This window comes from Dermacentor variabilis, chromosome 10 (genome assembly GCF_050947875.1).
Source record: "Dermacentor variabilis isolate Ectoservices chromosome 10, ASM5094787v1, whole genome shotgun sequence".
Lineage (NCBI taxonomy): Eukaryota > Metazoa > Arthropoda > Arachnida > Ixodida > Ixodidae > Dermacentor > Dermacentor variabilis.
Window position 1 is genome coordinate 65,418,299 of NC_134577.1, and position 17,762 is coordinate 65,436,060.

General features: G+C 49.1%; 1 protein-coding gene across 1 annotated transcript in view; it reads left to right on the top strand.

Annotated features, from left to right (window-relative positions):
• Nucleotides 1–10,429, top strand: part of LOC142559590 (isoprenyl transferase-like) — a 31,060-nt gene extending 20,631 nt beyond the window's left edge. The window contains exons 6-7 of the mRNA XM_075671173.1: nt 8,338–8,560; nt 10,176–10,429. Coding sequence (XP_075527288.1) covers nt 8,338–8,560; nt 10,176–10,337 — 385 coding nt within the window. The 3' untranslated portion in view covers nt 10,338–10,429. The remainder of the gene's footprint in view (nt 1–8,337; nt 8,561–10,175) is intronic.
• Nucleotides 10,430–17,762: the final 7,333 nt, after the last annotated feature.

The window sequence follows — 17,762 nt, forward strand, 5'->3', positions numbered from 1 at the left end:
AATACAGACGAGTGGTCGCCTGCTGTAGAAGACAGGCCCGGCGCAGGAGGAACCAGAGCTGGGTGAGCCTGTGCTCCCGCATCAAGGACCGTTCAAGGGGCCCCCTAGCCTGGCGACTACTCAAGTCACTCACCGGCAAGAGGACGAGCCGTCAACCCGTCCTCGCTGTGGCCATCTCGCTAGGAATCAGCGAAGAGGCCCTCGCGGAACTTCTGGCGGACCGGTTCGCCCCTCCCGTGCCACAGAGTGCAGCCATCCTGCCAGTCGGACACCCCCCGTCCCAGCTGCCCACCTGTCTACACAACATCCACCCTGCTTGGACGTCCAACCAAGTCCCTGCCCTCTGCCAGAGCCACTTGCCCTGCACGAGCTCCAGGCGGCTCTGGGGCGAGGGAAACACGGCAGCGCACCAGGAGCAGACGGTGTAACGCCACAGATGCTCAGCAACCTGGACACCAGCGAGCAATAGCGCCTGCTCGAATGCTTCAATCAGATCTGGCAGTCAGGGCAGGTGCCAGAAGCATGGCGCACAGCCGTTGTGGCACCCATCCTCAAAACCAAAAAACGGGCTAGAGAACTGTCATCCTATGACCGGTCTCCCTCATCTCCGCTGCCTGCAAGGTGATGGACGCCATGGATCTGGCACGACTGCACTGGGTGGCCCATGCTTGCGGCTTCCTGGCAGACCAACAGACGGGCTTCCGGCGGTGGCGGTGCACTGCGGACTCCATCGCTGACATGGTGTCCATCCTGGAGGAAGCCAAGGCCGGCGGGGACCTTGTGATGCTCTTGCTGATCGACGTACGGGGTGCCTTCGACAGCCTTCCTCACGCGCTTGTTCGTTAGGTCGGGGCCTGGACCTCCTGGGCATATGTGGCAGCCTGCGGGAGTTTCTCTCGTCGTTCCTGCACAATCGCACCCTCAGGGTACGTGTGGGTCAATCGAAGAGCACCCCCGTCCAGTCACTGCAGGCGTGCCACAGGAGTCAGCGGTGAGCCCCTTCATTTTCAACCTGACCATGGCACAGTTGCCTGCTGCCCTGCCGATCGGCCCTCACTTCCCCGTACAGTCCTCAATCTACGCGGACGACATCGCCCTATGGGTGCGGGGACCACCGCAACACATCCGCAAGGCACGTGCGGCCATACAGAGAGCCCTGGACACTGCGGCTGCCCACCACATCGACCACCAATCCCTATCTCGACGGAGCTGCCAGATGTCTCGAAGAATCGTTCCCCAACATGTGCCCTACAGCAGACGGCAGCCTCTCTCCTCCAAGAAAGACTTGGGGATCACCTTCACATCTTCGTCGATGGATCCGTGATACCGGAGACGGGCTCATCCACAGCTGCCTGCGTTGTACCGGCCCTACAAAAGAGCAAGCTGTGCCGTCTCCCGGGACATGCAAGCTCTACCGCAGCAGAGCTAGCAGGACTCCACCTTGCTGTGGACCTACTTGCAAAGAGCTACCAGCGACCCCGGCAGGTATCTTCTGCGACTCCAAGGCAGCGCTACTCTGCCTGCAGAACCCTGACAGGGCTAGCCTTGGAGTTGCGCTGCTCTCTTCAAGACTGATGTAAATGAATTCTCGCGCCTTTGGGCTAACTCTAATTGCTGTCGCTCTTGGACGACTCCGCTAACTTTTGCTGCGTGTTAACTAAGGTGGACGGCGTCGGCCGTGCACGCAGGAGCCTCGAAGGAAGGAGCTCCACTCGTTGGGATCTGTTTCGAGACTGGTTTATTTACAAAAGATAGATCGAAGAAAGGAGAAGGGAAAGGGAGCAGTTACACAAAGTCCACGTTCTCTTTTGGCCGCACCGAGGCCTTCGTCCTTGTCGGGGCGCCCGCGCCTCGCACTGAGTAGGCGGTTCGCCGAAAAGGCGGTGGAACGGATCAGGTTGTTTGTAGATGCGCCGGCCGGCACGTGCTGCAGTGGGGCGCCTCTCGTCCGTTCGCCGGCTCCCTCTTTCCCTTGTGTCGTCGGTCCCCCAACCACGGGTGCAACAATGTATGGTGCTCGTTGCGACTTTCAACATCCTCCCCCGCAATGAGCGCCGGCTCATTCCCGGCCACCATTGTTAGCACAGGCAGGCACCATTTATCCCATGTCTCCTGTAAATCTGAGGGAACCCTTTCGTCCCACGCCGTACCTCGCTCCCAGAGGCTCTGGAACATGATCTTTGCCGTGATGGTAATGGCCGAGAGAAAGCCAAATGGGTCAAAAATGCGCGCCGAGGCCTGCAATACAAATCGCTTCGTGTCTTGCGGACTTGCCAAAAATCCAATCAGGGCGGTCATCTCAAAAACGAATTCGTCTGTGTCAGGCCTCCACTCTACACCGAGAATCTTTGTGGGGCCTAGCTCCGGTAGAGTTTTTTGGGCGCTTTCAGTCTCGGCAAACGATGCAATCAGTTCTGGGTAGTTTGATCGCCATTTCCTGAGGTTCATACCTGCAGCCTTGAGTATGGACTGCGATTCCCTGATTATGCACTCTGCCTCTTCTACACTGTCGGCACCAGTAACCAAGTCGTCTACATACAGGTTGTCACTCAGGATCTTGGCGGTGCGAGGAAATTTCTCCTGTGCCGTTTTGAGATGATGACTTAAGGTAGCTGCGAGGAGAAACGGGCTACATGTAACGCCGAATGGCACCCTTGTCATGCGGTACTCTTTGATTGGAGGGAGCGCGTCGCCCTGCCCTGGTGTACTTTGATACCACAGAAAGCGGACAGCGTCGCGCGCACTCTCTGCAAGCTCGATTTGAAGGAATGCCTTTTCTATATCGGACATTATGGCCACATTATGCACTCGGAATCGAATCAGGATGTCCGCTAGGTTTGGATTTAGATTAGGTCCTGCGAAGAGGACGTCGTTCAGTGACAGCTTTCCCGCCGCTTTGGAGGAGGCATCGAATACGACTCTCAACTTAGTTGTTTCGCTACCAGGCCGGACAACACCTCGGTGCGGCATGTAGTAAATGGGCCCCAGCGGGGACTCACCCAGTTCGTTCGCTTCCTCGGCGTGTCCAGCTTGCAGGTAGTTCCTGATTGCCTGATCGTAGTCTAGAACGGTTTCTTCATGTCGGAGCAGCTTCGCCGTTAATGAGTGAAGTCTGTGCGATGCTATGCTCTTGTTGTCTGTTAAGTCTGACGCGTTTTCTTTCCATGGGAGAGCTACTTGGTATCTACCGTTCTTCTGGGTGATGGTTTCTTCAAAGGCCCGAAGAACGCTGTCTTCTTTGGCGGTCAGCTGTGTATCATTGACGATCCCAAGGTGCTCCAGCTCCCAGAATGACCTCAGTTGACGAGAGATTTCGTCGGGTGCTGTGGTCACACCTACCCGCATCACTCCGGTGCTCGATAGAAAGGTTGCGACGGACGATGTAGACTCTGTGCTCTGCAATGTCCATCCAAACGCAGTCTCCATGGCCACGAGCTTCTCACCAAGACGCTTGATATTTCCTGTTGCTATATCCCAGTAGTGATCGGCCCCGATAAGCAGCTCAACTCCAACACCAGGATGGTAGCCGTCAGGCAAGGTGTCAGCAAGCTGGAGGTCTTGTTCACGAGCGATGCTAGCCGTGGAGTCGTCAGGTGGTGGGAGGAGGTCTCCGCAGATCTCGGGCACCTCTAATGCTTCGATCCGAACTCTGGTGTTGTTGCGCCAGTTTCGCAGCCAGCATTCCACGCGATGACACCTTCTTTCTTCAGACGGTCTCTCGCTTCCGAAGGCGTAGATAGCTAGCTTCTCCCCTCCTATGACGCGAAGATTGAGGCGCCGGGAAACATCCTGTCGTACAAACGTTCTCTGGCTGCCACCGTCAAGCAGCATTCTCACCAGAGCGCTGTTGTGCTGGCCCTCCGCATACGCTCGTGCAGTCTGCAGAAGCACACGGGTCTTTCCCAGTGCTGGTCCCACCTGAAGCGATGATTGTACTGCTGTCTCTGCTGGTGCAGCATCTCCGATTGAAGGAGGGTGTGTCGGTCTTTGATTGAGCTCGCAGACGCCAGTTACGTGTCGTCCAGAGCATTTGACACACTTCAGCCACCTTGCAGTTCTACATTCAGCGGCACGGTGCTTCTTTTTCGCACACTTGTAACAGCGCCTCTCTCTTGACATCACCTCCTTTTTCTTGGCCATGGGCACGGGGGCGACACAGTTTGCTGGTTGATGTCCCTCTGCACCACAAAATGCGCATTGCGTTTCGCCGTCGGTTACGGTGAGAACAGATGCCGATGGGTTTTGCAGACGAACATCCCCTTTGATTGGCGCTTTCTGTCTGATAGCGGCGTCCTGGTACCCACGGCGTAGTGCACTCTGTGCTCTCTCTCTGCTCTCAACCTCCTCTCTCATAAAATCGAGGAAACTGGGAAGCTCGTGTTGTGGCGTTTCAGGTGAGGCAGCCTTCCGTCGGAAGTACGCCAAGCAAAGCTCACTTGGGATACTTTTACGAAGGACGGTGAGAAGCAACGTGCCGTAGGTGCTCGACGACACTCCCAGTGCCTCTAGACTTCGGACTCCCGAGCGGATTTCGTCGTAGAGGCTCCTCAGCCTTTCGATGTCCCGCAGATCGTGCACTGGGCGGACGTCAAGCAAGCGCGACATGTGGTCCTCAATTATGACGTCCTCCTTCCCAAATCTCTCAATGAGGGTCTTCACTGCGATGTCGTAATTTCTATCGCTGATCGGCAACCCCTCTATGGCAGCGGCGGCTTTTCCGGTTAGATAACTGGTTAAGTATTGGAACTTCGCTATTGCAGGCAGGGTGCTGTTCTTGTGAATAGTCGATTCAAATTGGTTCCAAAATTTCTGCCACGAGCGCAGGTCCCCGCTGAATTTTCCGATTTCTAACTTCGGTAACTTGGTTGTTGCTGATACTGGCTGGAATGTCGCAGGTGGAACGGAACCGATGTGGTATGCTTCCTGCTCTGATGCGTTGCCTGTGACTGACGGAGTTGTCGACCGGCTCTCGTTGGCTGTCTGACTCCTGAGAGCTCTCTTGATCTTTGTTTTGATGGAGCAGATCTTCTCCGTGTATGCAGCGCAGGCTTCTAATTCTGCATCTAATTCTTGAAGATCTATCTTCTTTTCGATGCTCTCGTTAACAGATTTCAACTCATCCGCTTGTTCGAGGATAAGGTCGAGGTGTTCCTCAAGCTCACCGACTTGGATGGTTGGCGATTGCAGTAGGTCGCTGGCAGCTGCGATGATTTTTTCGATTGCTTGTCGCAGGGCAGCTTGCTTCTTCTGTAGTCGTTCCATGGCGCTTTCGATGTCAGCAGGCGAAGTATTCCCGGGTTTCGGCACCAAAAAATGTAAATGAATTCTCGCGCCTTTGGGCTAACTCTAATTGCTGTCGCTCTTGGACGACTCCGCTAACTTTTGCTGCGTGTTAACTAAGGTGGACGGCGTCGGCCGTGCACGCAGGAGCCTCGAAGGAAGGAGCTCCACTCGTTGGGATCTGTTTCGAGACTGGTTTATTTACAAAAGATAGATCGAAGAAAGGAGAAGGGAAAGGGAGCAGTTACACAAAGTCCACGTTCTCTTTTGGCCGCACCGAGGCCTTCGTCCTTGTCGGGGCGCCCGCGCCTCGCACTGAGTAGGCGGTTCGCCGAAAAGGCGGTGGAACGGATCAGGTTGTTTGTAGATGCGCCGGCCGGCACGTGCTGCAGTGGGGCGCCTCTCGTCCGTTCGCCGGCTCCCTCTTTCCCTTGTGTCGTCGGTCCCCCAACCACGGGTGCAACAATGTATGGTGCTCGTTGCGACTTTCAACAACTGACAGCCCTTCAGGACGCAGGATGTTCACTATCCCTGCATTGGCTACCGGCACACGCGCGGATCCCGGGCAATGAAGAGGCGGACACTCTTGACAAAAAGTGTCCACCACTCAAGCGTCCCCCTCAGCCCTGCTGTAACGGCCGGAGACTTCTCGAGACACAGGCTGCGCCGGCACATCATCGCCTGCCAACCGGACAAACTGGTATCCCTGGGCCGGCCTCCACAGCCTCTTCCACAACACGGCCTCCTACGAAGGGAAGCCTGTATGCTGCTCCGACTGCGAGTTGGCTGCTACTGGACCCGGTACCGCCTTGGGAAAGCCACCTCGCCAGCCTGTACCTCCTGTGGTAAACCAGAGACTCTGGAGCACCTCCTGCTGGCCTTCCCTGCTCACCTGCAGCACCGCGGCCGACTTCTGCAAGAGTTCCACCCCCTGGGGCTCCCATGTTCACGACAGGAAGATATCCTCTTCCCCTGTCGTAATCAAATACCAGCCTTCCTAAGTGTCGTCGAGTACCTCGACTCGTCAGGGCTCTAGGCGACACTATAGGAAACTTCTACAAAGACGGATGGCCTAACGGCCATCCCACCACCTCGGACTTCCTGATTCGCCACTACTTCGCTTCTACTGGGCCAGCTCCTATAAGGGCTAACTCCAGCCTACTCCTCCGGTCGAACCCACTGGGCACTCTCGGCCGGGCTGCTCTGATGCTGCTAGGACGACCCTCTACCTCTCTCCCTCCTACCCTCTCTCTCTTTTAATCCCATCTCCCCCACCCTGCTGGCGTTGAGCTGTGCTCCCGCATGGGTTGCAGAGAATAGTGCTATTTCCTCCTTCCCCACAAGAACCACTTCTCTTTCTCTTTACAATATGTATGTATGTATGTATGTATGTATGTATGTATGTATGTATGTATGTATGTATGTATGTATGTATGTATGTAGTCAAAACTCGATCTAACGTACGAAACCAATTTTACAAAGTTCCCGACCTAACGAAGAAATTTACATTCCGCGGAAGGCACCCAAAGGGTTCAATGCTATCGTCAACCTGAATTAACGAAACAAACTTGGCCGAACCCGACTTAACGAAGTTTTTCTTGAAATAAATTAGTGAAAAAGCGTTGATTTTTTTCTCATTTTGACACAGACGGGTTCTTCTTCGAGCGTACGCTCTAAAGTTATCGCGTTCAAACATGTAGAGGCCATGGTCACATCAGTAGCTTTATGTTGTCGAGGCAGCACGCCACGCCCATGCAAGGAACAGCCGACGAAACACCGCCTCGGTAGGAGCGGTGGTATAGTTGCGTTCCATATTTCATGGTTTATGCGACAGATGGCTGGATTAGCGGCAAATGCAATGCCGCGGTAGCCTTTGCGTGTCGCTACGTTACAATTTTATATTTCTAAGGACCAAAAATTATTTTCTCTGTTTTACGAACTTCCCACTTTAACGAAATAATTTGAGCGTGGTCACCACTTCGTTAAATCGAGAGAGAGAGTGTGTGCGTGTGCGTGTGCGTGTGTGTGTGTGTGTGTGTGTGTGTGTGTGTGTGTGTGTGTGACAGAAAAATTGCAAACTAGGGTCATCGTAACCTACGTGTTTAAATTTGTGGCCTGCAGTCTTACTTAAGCACTGAATTCTACGGGTTTTGTATCCGCATTTCCCTATGAAGAGCCCCACAATTGATGGAAGTTTTCCTATGAAAAGGAAAATAATTATTTATTATTTATTTAATATATAAATAAAGGGTACAGTTGCTATCGTTCGGCGTCCATGCCTTTGTTTTCTCAGGTAGAAGCACCTTACGAGGAATACGTACTGTTCTTGGTGCCCCGATGCATCCCCACGGTAGCTCAGTGGCTACGGAGTCGCACTGCAGAGTACAAGGTCGCGGGTTCGAATCTGGCCACGGCGGTCGCATTATGGTGGGCGGTGAAATGCGAAAAAAAAATACGGCCGGGTATATAGATTTAAGTGCACGTTGAAGAACTTCAGGTAGTTAAAATTAATCTGGAGCCCTCTGCTACGGCGTTCCGTATTGCACATACTGTGCACTTTTGACGCAGTAAACTCAGAAAATTTAATTTTAATTCGATATTTCCTACTTAAGTTGCAGTTCGTATATATGGCGCTCTTGTTCGTGCTCGCGTGTTTGTGTAATGTGTGGATTCCTATCGCTCTAACCTCTTGTTCTCCTATAAATAAACCATTCACGACCGGCCGACGAGGATGATAACGTAGGAAACGTGTTGTTTGGACAGCTGGCTATAGGAGTGTCGTATCGCTAAAACATTCTGTCTTAGATGCCGGCGCGTTAGTGAAAACGAGCCATCTGGGACCTACGGTAACGCTCAGCAAAGATAGTTAATAAATAAGGATATTATAATAATATAAAGGCATTCATAACCGACTTACTGATGCTTACTCGCCCTTTGTTTTCAACTCATCGATCAACGCGCGTTCGTCGCCCGACGATCTGTTACTGCAATACCTCGCTGAGAAATCTGCGTGGCGACAGCAGTCGAGCCCTGCTAAGCCTAGCCGTTGTTCAACAGGGACCTGACCGGCGAGTTCCTGGACGAGTACGTGGCGTTGACCGAGTGTCCCGACACCGACCTGCTGCTGCGGTCGGGGGGAGACCAGCGGTTCAGCGACTTCCAGGTGCTGCAGTGCAACTACGCCTACTTCCACCTGGACGCCAAGCAGTGGCCCGCGATGGGATTCCTGGACTGGGCGCGAGCCATGATCCACTTCCAGCTGCAGTGGCCGGCCATACGGGTGCGCATGCGTGCTATGCGGTGCAGTCTGACCGCGATCTGTAGTTCCGCATATGCGCAGTTCCGTGCGAAAGTTTTCGGAATGCAAGTAAGGTGGAAAGTAAACTACGTACAGGAGACTACTTCACGGAAACTTTGGTACTAAGCAAACTAGGATGAAACGCCCGACTTTTTTTTTCCGTTTGCGTAGTGATCGGCAGGGGTGAGATTACCGCAGCGGAGTACAAAGGCGCCGGTGCGAAGTCTCGCCCAACAGATTGGCGAGGCGCGTTCCTTCCTGAGCTCCTGTTATTATAGCTCCTCGAAACGTATTTGTTGTCGCGCGAAAGCATTGGGGCATCTGATTGATTGATTGATTGATTGATTGATTGATTGATTGATTGATTGATTGATTGATTGATTGATTGATTGATTGATTGATTGATTGATTGATTGATTGATTGACATTGCATTAGAAATGTTGGCAAGTGTTCGTGTCACCGGTTTCGTCACAAACAATGCATTGTCTAATGAGCAAAGGGCGATAAAATGAGGTGACAGAAAAAACAAACACACGGTCAGGGAATAAAATAAATATCCTAATTATGCTTAATCGACAACAGTCAATATCGAAAATATCCCAGTGATCAATCTGTAACCCACACAAAATGCTGTGGCATGAAAATTACACAGAAGGACAAACAAAGTGTTAATGCATACATACAATGCATACATACAATGCATACATACAATGTCAATTTCACAAAGAAGGTTGTTCAAGCTTTCAAAGTTGATCTCTGTTGCGATGCCTTATTCCACAGCACAAGCAACTGTTATATGCTGAAGGCTTAGATGCTGAAGTGCAGTGCCTCGGGAAGGATAGCAGTCATCTCTCCCCCTTTGGCGGCTGTGAGAGAGCTCCCTGATGGCAGGAGAGGAGGCCAGATGTGCTTGTTAATGGCTTTGTCCCATACGGAATTAGGCAATGGAAATAATAACTCTGCCCATATATCCCCACTGCAACGTAGTTGTGCCTTCAAGCGCATCATTTGCTTTAAAACAGCGAATGGATTTGTAAAGGCGTTCAGCCATTCTCTTACAAATCCCAATAATCGTCTATGACCTTTGCACAATTTTTGTTGCTCAATATTTCCGACATCATAATAAAAAAGATACAGATCCAACGCAATGCTGGAGTCTCAATGACGCGAAGCCTGCTTTGAGTTGGCGAGGTAGCAGCAGCAGTATTGGATGATGGGTGAACGGGCCACGTCGCCTGTTAAGCAGTTAGCTGCCGCTGCCATGTGGATGAAGGCTGTGTACGATGCAGGTCGAAGGAAAAAATATTGGTGAGAGGTATGCGAGGGGCACACAGAAACACTACACGTATATATAGATACATCTTAAGGTTTATATGTATCACAGTGGAACGTGCACGTTCGGGGCGATCGGTCAAGAATAGGCAAATACCAAGCGACATAAAGAATTACTCAGTGGCACGTACCCCGAAGGCTGAGATGTCGCTTACACTGCGAGGCATTGCCTGCAATGTGGGTAAAAGAGTCGAGGAAGGGTTCGCTTCAATAAACGAATTCCCGCGTGTGTTATTGACGCGTTGCTTTTACCGAAAATTTCAGGCACTCAAGGAGAGGCACCGTCTAATGGCTTCCTACCGCAGCGGCAGATCGGACCCCGAGCAAGTGATTCGGCAGCGAACGTTCTTCCGACGCGTCCACGCCGCTAACGTCCTCAACATGGAACGGCTCGCTGCTCTCCGGAAAGACGTGGTTGGCCAATAAAACAGCACCGGCTTTAGTGCAATGTAACGCCAGACGGCAAACAGCGGCAAACCGCGGGCGCAAGTGTGGTACAAGCAGACTATATACAGTGGAAAAACCCAGACCCTTTTTGACCATAGTTGCGGAGTATGGTCGTCCATTACATTCCTGATTCCATTCTGGAGGGTGGAGGGCCCTGTGATGCAGCTCACCTAAATTCCTCGGAATGGTGGCAGTTGTACCATTCCCACTTCATGGGTGGTTAAGCGTAGCCATTCCAGCCTTCTAGTTACAGCAAATGAAACGTTTTCTTCATAGTCCGAGAACCTCAACAACGAACGCCTCTACGACGAGATGACCTGTACAGCAAAGGAATATTTGTGTCCCGGTTCTATTGTGATCTGTGCGAGACGCGACCTTTACAACTAAGCGAGGTGTGTAACGATTTCGGATGCCCCGTGCACTTCGTTACAAAAGCGTTCAACTATAATTGTTTACTAACTTCCCTTGCGTACCTAGTAACTAAAGAACTCATTTTCTTAATTCTCAACAACGTTACAAGTATGATTACGTACTATACTTTCCTGCACGTGCGATAATGCTGTCACACCGATGAGTAACATGAAAACGAAACGCACAGACATTTTTTTGCATACAAACATTTTTCTTTGTTTCACAGTTATTGGCGTATCTTGATGTACCATTTATACTCGATACTCGATAGTGTGCGAAAAGAAAAAAAAAAGGACGGCGGGTGTTCCAAATCTCCGTGCACTCCCGCGGGGGTGCAGCCGTTTGCGACATTGTTCTTGGCTTCCGTCCTTACCCCTTAGCTCAAGCGTGCTCTTGCAAAATCGATTCTTTCGTGACAACTACACACTGCTGTCTTTAAGTGCGCTTAAAATTTGCAACGCAGAAAGTCTCCCGCCCTTTCAAAGCGTAAGACCGGCAGAGTACAGTGTTTATAACTGGCGAGGCAGAGCCAGTCCCTTATAAGCAGAAACTGAAAGAGCCGGTATTCACTAAAATTTAAAGATGCAATAAAATTGGCCAAAGTTTAACTTAGTTCCTTTAGCAAATATACCGATTGCATGTATATAGTCGCCCTTATTAACAACATTAAACGTAACAAGTTTGTGTGTCCATTTATTTCCAACTCCATTCGTGGTGTTTGGAGAGGTTGAATGATTCCAGACTCATTCCAGCTCCGCAGCTGCCACTCCGCAGCTCTGTTTTTACACGCGGACCGTATAGTGACGTCATACCGGCAGGTCTGACCGTCAACCGTTTTCCAGAGGCATTCAAACCCACAGTTTTAGCACGGTAACGTTTACTAAAGGGGCACATTCCCACAATGTTGTGTACCTATAAATAAACACTGCATAGTAACGTTTATTCATCATCATCATCAGCCTGGTTACGCCCACTGCAGGGCAAAGGCCTCTCCCATACTTCTCCAACTACCCCGGTCATGTACTAATTGTGGCCATGTTGTCCCTGCAAACTTCTTAATGTCATCCGCCCACCTAACTTTCTGCCGCCCCCTGCCACGCTTCCCTTCCCTTGGAATCCAGTCCGTAACCCTTAATGGCCATCGGTCATCTTCCCTCCTCATTACATGCCCTGCCCATGCCCCCCCCCCCATTTCTTTTTCTTGGTTTCAATTAGGATGTCATTAACCCGCGTTTGTTCCCTCACCAAATCTGCTCTTTTCTTATCCCTTAACGTTACACCCATCATTCTTCTTTCCATAGCTCGTTGCATCGTCCTCAATTTAAGCAGAACTCTCTTCGTCAGCCTCCAGATTTCTGCCCCATACGTGAGTACTGGTAAGACACAGCTGTTATACACTTTTCTCTTGAGGGATAGTAGCAACCTGCTGTTCATGATTTCAGAATGCCTGCCAAACGCACCCCAGCCCATTCTTCTGATTATTTCAGTCTCATGATCCGGATCCGTGGTTACTACCTGCTCTAAGTAGATGTATTCCCTTACCACTTCCAGTGCCTCGCTATCTATCGTAAACTGCTGTTCTCTTCCGAGACTGTTAAACATTACTTTAGTTTTTTGCAGATTAATTTTCAGACCCACCCTTTTGCTTTGGCTCTCCAGGTCAGTGAGCATGCATTGCAATTGGTCTCCTGAGTTACTAAGCAAGGCAATATCATCAGCGAATCTCAAGTTGCTAAGGTATTCTCCATCAACTTTTATCCCCATTTCTTCCCACTCCAAGTCTCTGCATACCTCCTGTAAACACGCTGTGAATAGCATTGGAGAGATCGTATCTCCCGGTCTGACGCCTTTATTTATTGGGATTTTGTTGTTTTCTTTATGGAGGACTACGGTGGCTGTGGAGCCGCTATAGATAGCTTTCAGTATCTTTACATATGGCTCATCTACACCCTGATTTCTTAATGCATCCATGACTGCTGAGGTTTCGACTGAATCAAAAGCTTTTTCGTAATCAATGAAAGCTATATATATATAAGGGTTGGTTATATTCCGCACATTTGTCTATCACTTGATTGATAGTGTGAATATGGTCTATTGTTGAGTAGCCTTTACGGAATCCTGCCTGGTCCTTTGGTTGACAGAAATCTAAGGTGTTCCTGATTACATTTGCGATTACCTTAGTAAATACTTTGCAGGCAACGGACAGTAAGCTGATCGGTCTATAATTTTTCAAGTCTTTGGCGTCCCCTTTCTTATGTATTAGGATTATGTTAGCGTTCTTCCAAGATTCCGGCACGCTCAAGGTTATGAGGCATTGTGTATATAGGGTGGCCAGTCTTTCTAGAACAATGTTCCCACCATCCTTCAACAAATCTACTATTACCTGATCCTCCCCAGCTGCCTTCCCATTTTGCATAGCTCCCAAGGCGTTCTTTACTTCTTCCGGCGTTACTTGTGGGATTTCAAATTCCTCTAGACTATTCTCTCTCACATTATCGTCGTGGGTGCTACTGGTACTGTATAAATCTCTACAGAACTTCTCATTATTCAAGTAACCTTTAATAAAGGAACATACCCTCACAATATTGTGTACCTATATAATAAATAAAGTAAATGTTGTGTTTCGTCGTAAGTAACGGAAAGTTGTTGAACTTCGGCCGATCTCCTGAAATGCATTTTTGAAAGCTCTGCTCAATGAGTTACGCTAGTGCACTGCAGTGAAGTTCAATGGAAGGCCGAAAGAGCAATGTACAAAATTGATGGGCACGCGCAGAAGGACGCATGGGTGAAGACGTGCAACACTGTATGGCTGTACGAAAGATTGCAAAGAGAAAGAAAAGGTTCACAAAAATGGCCGGAGGGGTTATGCCTAAAATTCGTTGACATGACTCATTGTCTAAAATTAATGAAAATTCAGGACTCAAAATTATATTTTATCGCTGTGACATCTTCACAGCGGCAACAGACACCAGAATTTGCGCGATAGTCCAATACAAATATATAGGGTCAAAATTGTACTAATTAGCTTTTCTAATTTTTTAGAGGGCATGTCATTGCATAGTGCAGGCAGCCAGTATTGAAAGCTTACCAATTTGCTATATATGTCGTGCCTAGCACCAGTTACGAGAAATCCGAAGTTAGAATTTGCAATGAAGTTCATTGCTATTTCAGTTGTTTCTGCACGCCCTAGAGCGAAATCCTGTAAATAAATATCTTGTAGCGGCGTGGCTATCCCCTCCAAAGCTGGTGAAGAACAAGATGGTTCGTGTTCATGTAGCGCGAGGATAGAACTTCTAGCTCCAATGGCCAAGATTTTCACGTGAGAAATTATCGTTCATTTCGATTATACAGTCCATCAAGATGCGGAGGATTTGCTTTCTTGATAACTAAAATATGCCACGACGCAAAAGTATCCTATCAGTATATGTCTACGGAGTGCGAGATACTAGCAATCAATGTAACCAATCCTGGTTGTTACCCATATTCCTTAGTTAATACACATTTTCTCACAGGTATGCAGGACATTCGATACCTTGACACGGTTGTCAAATCTTGTAGGAAAGAAATGGTGACAACCGGAGACTTCAATACGCATGATGTGTCTTGGGGTTTCAAAACGGACTCATATGGAAAGCGATTGTTGGACTGGACAACTAACCGAAAATTTTGTTCCTTAAACATGAAAGAAGTTAAGTTTATTCAAGGTCTTTCTAAATCAGCGTTGGATCTAACATTTGCCAGTTCGGGGATTTCCAACACTTACTGGTCCACTGTCGACTCTGCCTCAAACAATGATCATCTAATTATTAGGTTTGATATTGTATGCCCTCTTATTTTTTATAGAGTCTCCGGCCCACACTTTTGTCAATTACCAGAAACTTCAGAGTACCTTGAAAACAGTCTTCAACTCCCAGATAACAGTGCCGGGTGATATCAAAGGCATGAGAGGTTGCTCTGTAATAAAATGTTCCGTTAAAAAGCCTCAGTTTAATGTTAAGAGACAAAAGTACTGCCTCTCCTTGGTGGAATTTGGAGTGTACACGGGATTATAGATGAAGAAAAGCCGCTTGGAAAAAGCTACTTTACAATCAGTTTCCGAGTAACGGAGTGATTATAAGTTCGCATCTGCTACATTCAGGAGAACAGTATCGAATGCCGAAGACGAGTGTGATTAAAAAGAGCATGTCTTTCATTCTAAGCCCAGCAGCAAAAAGCTCTGTTGAGATTCCTTCGATATAGAAAGTTCATAGCAACACCAGCGAATATTGCGTCGCTAATTCTTTCCCCACGCGAGAGATCTGATTTTTTGGTATTCACAGAAAAGGGCTTAGCGCAACACTTAACATCACGTTTGCCGAATGGGCCATTAAGACCTCCCATTACAGATGACTTTGTGGAAGTCACAGTGTCGGAGCTTTCCAAGACCGTTAGATCTCTGCCTGCCTCATCCCCAGGTACTGACGGCATTTCCAATGCCACGCTTGGAGTCCTCCAGAAAGAAGGACAGCCAAAACATATCCGCTAATTACCAAAGAAAGAGCTGGCTACAATCTTGACAATATTAGACCTATTTCTCTTACGTCAAATATGGTAAAACTTAATGAAAGAGTTTTATATGAGAGCATGATGGATCACGTATATCAAACTTCGCAACTGAGCCCAAGTCAAACAGGTTTCCGGCCTGGTCTCTCCATTTGGTGTGCGCATGTAGACATGGAAAGCCGTATCCAACTTGCTCGGCATAAAACAGAATTCTGTGCTTTAGTGACTCTCGACGTAGCGAAAGCTTATGACAGCATCGAGTACTTACTGTTGTTGGAAAGGTTAAAGTCCAACAATTTCCGAGATATATAAAAGCACAGATTTTTGAATTTCTAAGAAACAGAAAATGTCATTGTTTTCAAAACCGCTTTTCTTCAACAAAGTTAAACCAGACAAGAGGGGTGCCCCACGGGGCTGTTCTGTCTCCTGTACTATTTAGCCTGTTGAGTTCAGCACCATTGTACCAGGATGTAAATATGTATGTCTATGCAGATGACATCGCATTTTTGTCGCGACAGCACAAGAGACGTCAATTCCCTTTACCTGCTCTTGCAAACGTACCTCTGTACTCTAGAGACGTGGCTTCCCAATCTTCATCTGTCACTAAACGCAAACAAAAGTTCTACAGCCATTCCACAGGTAGAGTCGCTTCAGTACTTGGGTATCACATATGACGGTATAGGTTTTAGCCGAAGGAATAGAACAGAATAAAATTTATTGACAGGAAAGACAGAGGTCGACCTGAGCTAGTGCGCTCTAGTCTGCTACTCTGCACTGGGGAAGAGGGAAGTGGAGTGAAAGTACTGGGATGGACGATGATGATAAGAGAAGTGGTAAGTGCTTATGTATATGAGACAGTTGCCTTGCTAGTGTCGCTCGTCAAGCTTGGTGTCCTGCAGAAACTTCAACAACACTTCAGTTGCACGCACTGAACTTGCAGTGTCAGGCCATGGGCTGAAGGGATAGCTTCCTCCGACAGTGGTTGCCTGCCAACGCTGGCTAGGAAACTTTCTAACGTCATTAGCTTCAGCATACATGCCGGGCAATTGCACAGTATGTGTTCTAGTGTTTCAGGCACATGGCAGTGTTCACAATCAGGGCTGTTCGATTGGCCGATGAGGTGCGCATAGTGACGGGTGAGAGCAACGCCCAGGCGAATCCTGTGTAGCAATGACGTTTTGCTCCGCGTAACCTTCGGGGGCAAACAGAATTTACCGTCTGGGTCGATCATATGTAGGCGTCTGTGAATGTTGTCATCGTGGGCTCTGTGCCTTTATGAGGCCCTGCATGAGTGCCTTGATCATGGAGTTGGTAGAAGATCGCGAGTATGCAATCTGTACTTCATAAGAGGAAGAGGAGGCCGATCTTGCCTCACCGTCAGCGGGTTCATTGTCAATCACACCACATTGACCACGCACCCATTGAGAAGTGACCCCGTGGCCACTTAACTCGGCACTGTGATGAACTTCGGCGATTTCCAGCACGAGCAGGCAGTATGATCCTTTCCTCAGGAAGCATTTTAGCGTCTGTAGCGCTGATTTGCATCGCAGAATACCGTCCATTTATGAGGTGTCTCCGTTCTCATAAAACGGACAGCCTCCCGTATTCCCGCAAGTTCCACAGCCGTAGATGTCGATTTGTGGTCTAACTGAAATCGCCGACTAATTCCAAGTTGTGGGATCACAAATGTGGCCGTTGTGGCAGATGGCGTGACCGAACCGTCGGTATATACTTGTACAGTCCCACTATATAATGTAAATATATCGGACAGGGTGAGCTGTTTCAAGCCAATGGACGAAAGGTGGTATTTCTTAATAATTCCGGGTATCTGAAGCCTCACTAGTGGTCTTGGCAATGTCCATGGAGGTGCTCGGGAATGTTAGTCGCCTGGAACCTGGCAGGTATAATGCTTGCGTGACATGTTTTGTTTTAGAAAAACCACAGTCAAGGTTGGTGTGCGTGTCTGATCAGCAGGCGAAGAGAGGTTCGCACAGGTTCACAAGACCTGTATATGTCTTTTGGATAAGCCCGTGCTTGCGCTATGGCGCCCTTAGTTGACATGCAGCGTAGCAAGCCAAGGCATATCCGCAGTGCTTGTGCCTGAAGGCTCTCCAGCGCGCGTATACAAGATGATCCCATGTTAGATAGCACAGGCATGCTGTAGCGTATGTAGCCCACAAAAAGTGCCTGGTACACTTGGAGCAAACTTCTCTCAGAGGGACCCCATCTCAGTCCAGATATTACACGAAGAACGTGAATGAAGTTGGTCAATTTAGCTCTAAACGCAGGAACATGTTTGGTCCAAGAAAGACTGCGGCCTATTATCACGCCAAGAAATATGTGGTGGGTGTCTAAAGGGAGCGCCGTTCCGTCGACAACGATTGGATATTGTGACATTGATTTGCGCGTGAATGCCAACACGGGATGTGCCATGAAACGAGCGGTTAAGAG